Source organism: Nannobrachium achirus, assembly GCF_963921795.1.
Source record: "Nannobrachium achirus genome assembly, chromosome: 1".
Lineage (NCBI taxonomy): Eukaryota > Metazoa > Chordata > Actinopteri > Myctophiformes > Myctophidae > Nannobrachium > Nannobrachium achirus.
Window position 1 is genome coordinate 34,695,709 of NC_137810.1, and position 11,402 is coordinate 34,707,110.

General features: G+C 39.2%; 1 protein-coding gene across 1 annotated transcript; it reads right to left on the reverse strand.

Moving 5' to 3' along the window:
* Positions 1 to 276: 276 nt before the first annotated feature.
* On the reverse strand, positions 277 to 9,165 carry haus5 (HAUS augmin-like complex, subunit 5; the record flags this gene model as incomplete). The annotated part of the gene is made up of 19 exons (XM_080724398.1): positions 277 to 748; positions 1,029 to 1,161; positions 1,343 to 1,481; positions 1,766 to 1,862; positions 2,340 to 2,485; positions 2,594 to 2,674; positions 3,167 to 3,329; positions 3,858 to 4,003; positions 4,766 to 4,847; positions 5,220 to 5,347; positions 5,446 to 5,500; positions 5,996 to 6,087; positions 6,558 to 6,654; positions 6,739 to 6,898; positions 7,044 to 7,176; positions 7,787 to 7,811; positions 8,082 to 8,114; positions 8,898 to 8,960; positions 9,068 to 9,165. 19 exons carry the CDS (start codon positions 9,163 to 9,165, stop codon positions 646 to 648), a joined length of 1,974 nt encoding a protein of 657 aa, XP_080580524.1. The 3' UTR covers positions 277 to 645.
* Positions 9,166 to 11,402: the final 2,237 nt, after the last annotated feature.

The following is an 11,402-nucleotide window of genomic DNA, read 5'->3' on the forward strand; positions in this document are numbered from 1 at the left end:
GATTTCTACTCTGAAAACCATCATCCATTCATGACCATACCTACAGTATCTGCATCTTATTGTACATGCTTTTCTATTCGTCGAGTGCTTTTCAGGGAAGGCAAATGACATTTGATTTAAAACATTTTATTTTAAAAACAAAAGGGGGTTGGGTTAATTGGGCAGTCACGTGCATTAATGACATTGTGCAAGTATATACAGTAAAATAGCATAGATATCCCTCTGGTTAAAATAATATATACAGTAAGTAAAGTAACTAAAACAAGCATGAAAAAGCATAAATACAAATGTCATTGTATAAAGGATCATTCCCACTGGGCAAGATAAAGATAAAAAAATATCTTTCTCAATTGAAGTGGATGGGAGTGGATGGATGGTAGCGTCCAGTGTGGACACCATCCACTTCAATTGAGGTCGATATTTTTTTATCTTCATCTTGCCCGGTAGGAATGACCCTTTAGTGTATAACCCTACCTCAGCAAACAGTTAATACGGTAAAGTAACAATCATACCTTCCATGGGATATTTATGTGTTAAAACTATTGCAATCAGGTTATTCTTGTTCTGACCACCTATTGAGTAATACCACTCATAGCTCTGCAACTTCCAGGACACCCTCCTCTGTGTCTGTGTGTATGTGGTTAATTATGAAGTCTTGGCAGCTTGTTTCCACCTCTGTAACCACTGCCGAAAAGTCAGTCCCCCTTTATTGATCTCAGGAAGGGCATGCTGGGCTGGTTGATTCCACCTGTAAATTGGAGCACATACACACATGGAGGTAATAACAAAGACTGTTAGTGGTCAAGATCACAAATATATTGTAAAATAATTAAGTCAGGAGTCCATCAGTGCATGTTGACTGGAAACAAATTACAAATGCTGAGAACAGGCAATGCAAATGACAATTAAGTCAGTGCTATTTAACCTGTTGCAAGTGGTCCACAGTAAGTAAATGGTCTGCATTCCTTTTTAGTTTGGGTCATCTACAACAGTATAAAATCCAAGGTTTTATAGCATTATGGACTCACCAGTGAGAGACTGCAGTTTTGACTCGTTTGCCATAAGACAGACCCTGTGCACCATCCTTCGAGAGCTGTCTGACTCTTGGTATCAGAGAGTTAAGAAGCTTCTGATCCTCCTCCGCAACTCTGGATAGAAAGGCTTCGAAGAGCAAAGAAGAGGATGAGAGAGTTCTGGTGTTACATACTGTGTGTACATAGACCGATTATAAGACCAAACATAAGCTTATTCTTGCATAGTGTGCAATCCAACTTAACAACCAGCTCCCAATACGAGACCCGTTTCGGAAGCTTAATTTTTCTGATGATCTTCCTCGTTTTACCTTGCTGGTCAGGTTCATGAAGCAGTTCTCCCTGCTGCTGTACTTTATGCAAAGTGGTGGTATGGAGCTGCAGCAGGTGACGGAGAAAACACAACTCCAGAAGCTGCGAGCGAGTCTGGGAGTACAGTTCCTCTGGAGCCTGTTGGAGAGATAGGGAGTGAGACAAGCAGTAGAAGATATTTTGTTTAGATAAATTGAGGCTCACAGCACCAAGACCAAATCCACACAATTACACAGTGGATTTGTACAATTAGAAGCTCAACAGAGGCTGCTGAAAAACAAAAGAACAACGCATCTGTCTGCCTCATTTACTGTATTTTGTCTTACCCCAATTGCCATGAAATGTAAGAAAAAGAACAGCTGTATGCAATTTAAAATGTGTTAGGTTTTAGTAGAATCCTTGCAAAATATGCAGAGGCTTACCCGGTACAGTGGAAAAGACAGGCTTTGACACAAGTTGTGGAAGCAAGAAGACTGCAAACGATAGATGGACAGCCATGATGCTGGAATTCTTTGCACTCTAAAATAATAGAGACAAACTTGGTTATCCAAATAAATGGAAAACATAAATGTAGTGGGTTATTTTCTGATGAGATAGCTTAAAGGACAACTTTTACAACAAGGGTCCATATTTTAAATAGTCATTAGAAAAAAGAAAAGATGAGTTAAAATGTTTTCATTTACTTTCTATCATTTTAGTGATTTTAACGATTTTGATTTGCATGCATGCCCCCAGGTTGGGGGCATGCATGTAAGTGGCTAAATATGTATTTTTAGACACAGTAATCCCACTCCCAAGATGCACCACAATCTTTCATGGGCAGATGTGACTTATGGAGGCTGGTGTAAATAGTAACAAAAAGAAAACATTTTAAAACTCATCTTTTCTTTTCTTTAATTACAATCTAAAATATGAACCCTTGTTGTAAAAAAACAAAGTTGTCCTTTAACCAGAGTACACCAGGTTAACAACCAGATGCATGAAACTCTCTTTTACCCCTCAACAGTTCTACGGTCCAGAGCCAAAAGTGAAACTGTTCCAAAATGTATGGCCTCCTGGGAAACAGAGTTTCGTAGGTGGTTTGTTGCTGTGATCACTTCTCCGAATTGTGGCACCAGCTTTCCCTGGACAAACTGCACTAACTGAATACAGAGAGATAGTACAGTAATTGTAAAAAAGCCATTGTGACATGCGGTATAAAACTTCCATGCACTGTAGTAGAAGTACAGTGCAACAGAGGACATCCACACCTCTCTGTGCAGACGGGTCAGCTGTGTCTTGGCCGAGGAATTCCCTTTAATAAGGCCCCTGATCTGCTCCTGCCTGACGTCCTAGAGAACAACAAAACAACACAATGTTACTAATGCAGATGTACTGTAGATGGAGTTACAGGAAGGATACATTCTATGACTGCGACTAACAAATTGTCCTTTTCATTGTCAGATAATCAAATAAATCTGGACTAATCGATTAGCGTTTCCCAAAGCTCAAGAGGACGCCCTCAAATATCTTGTTTTTAGTTTTGTTTTTCAACCTGGGCCCTACTTTCTGATTTGTTTAATCACTCACCATAATGGTGAGCAGTCTGATTGTTTTCCTTTTTCAATGTTTAGTTTCATGTTTATTAATGTTCCTCGTCAGCAGCATCGTGGGATTGTATAGCTGCACAAAGTGGTGATTCATTCGTTATGAAATACATAACAAAATGTTTACAGTAACATACTGTATCAGCATGACTAGGAAAATAAGTCCCAGGTTGGAAAAACTAAAAAACAGACATGCTTTACATGCTTTTTGCTGAAAGGTTACCCATCCAACCTTACCACAAGCTGTCTAAAGTCCAGGATGCTCTGCCATTGGTTTTGGAGGTTCCTAAGTGCCTGCTGCTGGCCTTTAGCTTCCTGATTAAGATGAAGACACTGTTCTCTAATATTGTCTCTCGCTGCTGACTGCATCGCACACTGAAGTTCCAGCTCTAACACTGATCTGGGAGGAATGCAGAGAAAAATAGTATCATAGAGCAGACAGGGGAAAATTGCTTGGACCATACACATGCACTTTTACTGAGGTTAGGATTAGGGTTTGGGTTAGAGTTTGGTGGTCGATCCAAAGGGTGTTCGACCTAATGACATGTTACCCATATAGCTTTAAACACTTTCAAAAAGTAGTGGAAATAGCAGATCTACAAGCTCACAACGTGTCATGATGCAACGCGTTGTGAGCTTGAAGATCGGCTGTTTCCACTATAAACATTCTTTTTTAAAGTATGAAGTTGTCAAATATGTCAGTCATTTCTTTGTATATTTAGGTTATGTGTCATATCTGCCATGTGCAAAGCCTACAAGCCAAAAAAATGTAATTGTCAACAACAAAAAAACACAATTAAATCATTAATCGCAATTATTTGAGTGACAATCGTCACGTAAAATGTCATAATCGTGACAGCCCTAGAAGTGATCTAAACTGACAGACCAAAGGAGATTTAAGACAAAAAAGGTCCCAGAGTTTACTTACAAAGCCAAATGATCGTCATTCCCCATCAAAGACACCTCCTGCATAGAGTCCTGCTTGCGGGCCTGCAGCTCAGTTTGGAGCTGCTGGACCCGAGAGCGGGTTTGGTTCAACTCCACAAGACTCTGCTCCACCACCTCCCACGCAGACTGGAACAGCACAAACACATCATGACATCATCACTTACAATTATGGGGAGCACATGAATGCAGTCTTTTGTAGTTTACATTGTATAATATTGAACATGTGTTTGTAAGTCATATTTTACTATTGCGTTTTACTGCATGTGAAGAGCACTTGGAATTGCACCTGTGTATGACATTTATTGAGCCATTAATAAATAAAGATTGACTGATTGAAACGTTATGAAATGGTTGCTTCTAGAGATGTTACCGATCAATCGGCAATGGATCGGATCGGGCCGATCAAAGCGTGATCGGCGATAATCGGTGGTTTAGATCAAAATGTAAATTCACCGATCCGATCCGATCGGTGCATCCGATCAACCAGCCGTTCAGTATGCCCACTTGAGGCCATTTTGGGGTATTGATTTCCACAGTGCTGAAGGAATAATTAGTTACTGCTATGATAATAAATACATAGTAATGCTGGAAAATAACTATAAGGCAAATATAAAAATGAATTCATGAGTGAATTAATTAAAGTTAAAACATTAACATTTAGAAAATATAAATAATATATAAATAATAACTTGATCGGATCGGTGATTGATCGGTATCGGGTGATCAAACCTTTGTGATCGGTGCTCGGTGATCGGTTCCAAAAAACCTGATCGGACCATCCCTAGTTGCTTCTAATGCCAGTTGCCTTTAACTAAAGTGTGTGTGTGTGTGTTCTGTCACCCGTCCTCAAAAGTAGTTTAAACAAACGTGTGTGCATGTGTGTAATACCTGCAGTAGATGCTTCACAGGTGGTAGCTCCTTTTCCTCTTCTCTGCTTATGTCCAGTAGGTGATTGCTCTCATAGCGAAAGCTGCAATAAACATAATTGGATAAATACTTGCTTGAAAAGTATGACCCTGTTAGGGGTGAAATGATTGAGCATGATAAAACAAGCAGTACATTAAAAGAGACAAGGCACTGTAACAGTGGCAATTTCCATGAAGACTGAACAGTATTCCTAAAAGGTCATAACAATACAAATAAAAAAAAAGGAAAATCTAGAAACTTCAATAGTACCCATGTGTTTGGTAATTTTTATTTGGAGTCATATGATTCATTGTGTGTGTGTGTGTGTGTGTGTGTGTGTGTGTGTGTGTGTGTGTGTGTGTGTGTGTGTGTGTGTTAAATCACAACTCATTTGTCCACATAACAAGGGTCATAAATACATTGGAGTTAATCATACCGTAATGCCGTCACATCCTGAGTCACATCCAGAGAGGTTAGTTTCTCCTCCAAGTCCCTCTGTTGTCTAAAAGCTAAATACTGCAAGGCTGAAAGGATTTGGTTTGGAGGATAGCTACATAGCAGATCCTGATGATGAGACAGACAACATCAACACATTGATATGGTGTGAAAATCAAACTGACCATATCTTTTAACAAATATAAATGCCATTAAATGGTACCAACCTCTACAGCACTTAACCAATATTTAAACATTGCAGCTCTTTGTTCATGGGTCATGCTGAGAAAGAGACAGAAGTGTTAAAGGATTAAAAAGCAAAAAAGGTAAGGAACACTTACATCTTAAGTCCTTTTGCTCACTTTTAGACAATAGACAAAAATGTGCCTGCCGATTTACCTGACATTAATCTACGATCCCACAGATGATGTCAAGCTAAAAAGTATACAATTATAACAGAAAGGCTGTCACAGCCAGGTAGTGATAGGCTGTTACAGCCCTTCTCTTCCTGGCGTGTTGGAATAGTAGTTAACAATTTGTAGCCACAGTTGTTGCATTAATAATAAAATGAAATCTATTTTGAAATACCTGCAGATGATGTCACTGACCAGTACATTTTTGAGCCATTTTAATTGTACCGTCCTATAGCGAGCATTATTGATGACCAATAAATAAAGATACCATTGAAAAAAGGTGAATTGTTCCTTGAACAAACAAACAAAAAAAGTATTGAATACTGATATGATCAGTGGCAAGCTACATGCACTGCATCCTTACTGTGAGGCAGCAGGAGCAGCGGTCTTCTGTTCACTCTCTTGTAAAGACTGGAAGAAGAGGACTCGCTCATCACACAGGTCCCTCACCTCACGCTGTTGCAGAAACACCACAACAAATTGGATAACTTGTTTGAAAATTGCAATTAATTTAGTTGGGGCACTTGCCGGGAAAATGCATATCACAACACTGAGTCCACAGAGTCCATCACTGTGGGAAACCTGAAATCTACCCAACCAGACCAAGTCCAGATCGGATGTTAAGTCCTTATAAGGTCTTAGTGTCTTTCATATTATTTTGTTGTAGTGCTACTACATCTCTGTACTTAACTACCCATAACTGTATCTTTGTTTCATCCTAACTGCACTGATTTAAAAAAATGTCTATGCATCTAACATGCACTTTCCTTCAGACTCTGCCACATATATTATTGATCGGGGTGAAAGATAATATTTTCTCCCCACACAGTCAAGGGTAAATATTTTGTAAACAAACTGTTCTTGATGTTGCAAAAAATAGAAATCCTGAATGGTCTTCATGGTAAAGATAGATGGGGAGCATTTACCAGGATCTGAGGCTCTGATGCCATGGTGAAGTTGGGTTGGGCTCCACCACTGCTGCTGGAAGGTTCATGCTCAAACAAGACATCAACCTCTGCCTTCCTGCAGAGACAAAAGGAAATGTTGTTGTTGTCACAGACTAAAACTGCAACAAGATTAGTGCATGCATGCGTGTCTCTCCGTTACCTCGCCAGTTGTTCTACATTCTGGCATTGTCTCTGGATTTTGCATGTATCTTCCCGCAGAGCCTGATGGCTCACACGGCAGTGCTGCCTGAAGGCCTGTAGCAACACCTCCCTGCGCTGGCAGTCTTCAACCTGGGCCCAGGTACGGCTGATGGACTGCTCTGTTCATCAGAGAGAAGTAGAAAACACAGACATAGGTAACAATAAAACACATTTATGTAAAATGTAGATAAAGAACGTGTCCTTTAATGCTTTAACAGGCTGTGGGAAAAACAGCGGAGAAGATGTGTGCAGGGATAACCTAACCTTCTGAGGTCAGTTGGTCCTCTGCCCCACTGATTTGAGTGTCCAGGTGACTGATCTCAGCTCTAAGGTGTTCTATCTGCTCCTGGAGCTCTCTCCGCTTCACAGCCTCACTTTGGTCTTCACCCTGCTTCAACTGAGGATGAACAAATGAAGGGGAGATAGAAGTGGCTCAGGTTACTTATGTCATGATGGCTAGATAATATTCTACACAGTTCACTATGGAGTAACGAAGTCATGACGTGACTCACTCATCCCCCGGTTCCAATGAAGTAATTCTCTATGGAGAATAACACCGAGTCATCTTAAAATCGTCTCATATAAGCATTGCGGTCCAAAGATAAATAAACGGTCTTTGCGATATTGTCGGCGAGGTGGCTCTGTGTGGTTTATGATAGTTAGTCACTCATATTTGATAAAGCCTGTTTCAAGCGAAAATTTAACTAATTCGGCGACAGTAACATTAGCGTTTTCTCACCATCAGTTGATTCTTCATATCCATATGAGTCAAACCGCTGAGATAATTTGTTTATAATTGGAACACAGTTCTTATATGACGCGATATGAAAAAGGTCTATGGGAATCCATAATGGGGGAAGAAAACCTCTATTATTTATTACCAACATGTCTGCTGTCAGCACTGGTTATTCTGAGGAATCTATAGACTATTTCTTAGAATTCTTTCTTAGAATCTAATGTCTAATATCAAATTGTGTAGTTAAAAAGAAAAAAAAAACAAGTTGTACCTCCTTGGCTTGCACCCCTTTGTACCTGAGATCACAATGTTAAGGAAATAGCTAGACAAACATTTTGCAGTTAAAAATAGCACATATAAACTAGGCAAACAGATAGAAGGTTAATCTGCACACTGGCATGAAATAATATTTCATGTGACATTTGTGTTTATTTTTACAGTACCAAACAAACTATGAGGTCTAAGTGAAAACATGTATACAAATTAACATTGAAACAGGAGATATTTCAGCACACCAACCTCAACCTTTCAAAGGAACTCTATGAAACAAAACTAAAAAAGGATACCACTGAAGGTTACCCCGTATGATCCTGACTTTCCTGCGAGAACAGAAATACAGGCTGGGGGTTATCACAAGATAAGACCACTTAGAACTCAAAGCTATGTAGAACGGGGGTTCTCAAAGGGGTCCAGGGGTCCTTGAGGGGGTACCAGGAGTTCCCCAGAAAAATGAGGGATGGATACCAAATGGACCCTTATGTGGCTGTCACTATGAGACAGAGTGTACAAATGGAACCGTTCCTCTCAGAGTTATGTTGGTCCGTGGTCTAATACAAGGGTTCTAAAGGTGGGGTGGGACCAGGGACCCCCACTGCCCTATATGTACCAGATATATTCCAAAGTAATCTTGACATTGAAAAAGTTTGAATTATATTTTTGACCTTGGTACAAAGCATCTTCAGATGGGGGTCCACGGTCCAAGTACACATTCATTAGGGCTGTCACAATTATTACATAATCGTCTAATCGTGATTATTTGACATTATCGCAATTATTTTGTCATAATCGTCATAATCGTTAATGTTGAAAAATGTCCGAAATAGTGGAAATAGCTGTGAGCTTGTAGATCGGCTATTTCCGCTATCAAAGTTATTTTTTAAGTAGTAAGTTGTCAAATATGTCAGTAATTTATTTGTGTATTTAGGTTATGTGTCATATCTGCCATGTGCAATTTCAAAGCTTAAAAGCCAAACAGAAATGTAATTATCAACGACAAAAACAATTAATCGTCCTGTAAAATGTCATATCGTGACAGCCCTAACATTCATTTAGGGGTCCGTCCTTGACAAGAAAAGGTTTGAGAACCACTGTAGAAGACTCACCGCTGTTGAAAAATATGCTGGATAACATACTTCCATATCGATGAGCCTTTGCCTACACACAACCTACAACAAATAAAGTAACAGAATACATATTACGGTGGAAAAAATAAGGATTTGTTCTGAAGACAGAATGAGTCAGTCGCTATGGAGAGACTGGAATAAACACATACGTTTTCAAATAGCTGTCGTGTGGGAGAGACTGGGGAGGAAGGTTGAACTCCTCTGTCGCCCACCTCTTCAACTCACCCACAATGTTTCTGTCCCCCATTCTGGACAACAAACACAAACCGCACAGAAATGTTTCAACAACAACAGTGGTGTAAAGTATCTAAGTTGGCCTACATTTACTCAAGTACTGTACTTACAGGAGTAGTTCATCTCAAAATGATTTTTTTCTTCTTCTATTGATTACTCACCTCATGGAGACTTGAGTTCAATATTTGTTTTTGTCGCATTCCTAAGACAAAAATGTGATTGTAGTAAATGTACCCCCATTGATTCTGGATGGGGACCCAAAATATTATTGAACTCAAGTCTCTATGAGGTGAGTATAAATCAATAGAAAAGAAAACTCATAAGTATTTCCAATTTCCAATACTTTTAAATCTCGGATCCAAATATTGAACTTTCACTCCTCTACAATTACTTGAAAACTTTAGTTACTAGTTACTTTTCAGATATAAATTATATTAAAACACATCTAGCAGAGAGAGAGAGAGAGAGAGAGATCTATTTACCACAAAAAAAATAATCATACTTTTACTCAGTACATTTTGAATTCCGGACTTTTACTTGTAACAGAGTCTATATTGCAGCATTGATATTTTTACAGTACTTTTCCCACCACTGATAACAATCGATAAGCTTTACATTATTGCTCGTAATAGATTATTATAGGCCACGCAAGAACAACAATGTGTTCTTCTCGGACTGGAGCTATCTTACGTTAGCTAGCTATCTGGCTACTTGTGTACATAACATAACATACAGTATGACTGCAGTCTGTGACGTTTAATTACTGGCAAAATGGACTTGCTTAATTTGTTGCTTGTAGGAACGTTATGGCTCTTTTTATTAGCTCAAGTAAAGGGAGTTTACGTTACCTTGGTGTAGTCATGGAGGTAAAAATAATTAACTTGGCGTAACTCAAGTGTAGCTTGCCTGTCAAAACTTCAACTTCCCGCTCCTCTCCATGTCCGGTCACGTGTTTCCGCTATTCCAAGTAGGCTCCTCCATAATGTTGCATTACTGCCCCCTCCTGGAGTTATTCAAGTCCTACAACGTGCAGTCTGCTGCTAGATTTCTAGTCTTGTACTCGTCAGAAAATAGCAGTGGTGTAAAGTAACTAAGTACAGTACATAAGAATAACATTGAGGTATTTGTAATTTACTTGAGTATTTCCAGTTTCCAATAGTTTTACTTCTAATCCACTACATCTCAGAGACAAATATTGTACTTTTACTCCACTACAATATTTGAAAACTTTAGTTACTAGTTACTTTGTAGATTTTGATTATCATTACAAAACATAGGTCTACATTAACCACTTCAGGCCTTCAGCCCTGTATACATTTCAGCCATTTGAAAAATGGGACATTCTGCATAAATTAGTAATTTTGATACCAATAATCTTGTACTTTAATTGAAGTACATTTAGAATTCCACTTTTACTACATTGCAATATTGATACTTTTACAATAGAGAAACAATTTCAGTACCCTTTCAACCACTGGAAAATAAATACGTATGGACTGGCCTTCAGTGCCTTAACCATTTCCACCATTCTCCGGTAGAACCTTTAAACCTTCTCCAGAATTACTATTTTATAGACCGACTTGCCCTATGAACTTTGATTTATGTTCATGAACTAATTCAAATTCTGTGATGACCCTCTCCCACCTTGCTTGTTGTGGTTACTGCTGGGGCTGGTTGGTGAGGGCAGGATGGTGCAGGAGGGAGTGTCAGGCTGAATGGGACATAACTGGGCCCAGTGTATCCAGCCTATAAATACCCCTGCCTTCCTTCGTTCCATCTCTTCTCCTCCCTGGGTCGTTTTAGTTTCAAATGCCTTCCTTTTTGTTTACAGCACCTTACAACAATAATGCAACTTGCACATACTCTCACACCCACACACTGCTTACACATGCACTGATCCTCATCTACATTGCTTGTTACATTTTGTTACTCCTTCAATTGTGCCTGTGTCTCCCTTTCTCGGGAGCCAGTTCGTAACAACACATAGGGGCAATGTTTGTCATTTCTAGCAATATAAAACACTTATTGTATAAACCACACCAAACTGCAAGAACTGTAATCAGTAGTTCTGGATGGCAATGGAATCCCTTCAAGTTTAAACACACTTTGATGGTCATGAAACCAACCACTAGAGGGTAACAATGATGACTTTCCTCCTGTGTCGAGTAAGGACAGTACGACACATAAATCACCTGAACAACTGCTTGTTCTTCAGTTCCATCACTTTTTATTTGTTTGTTCTACACAGAA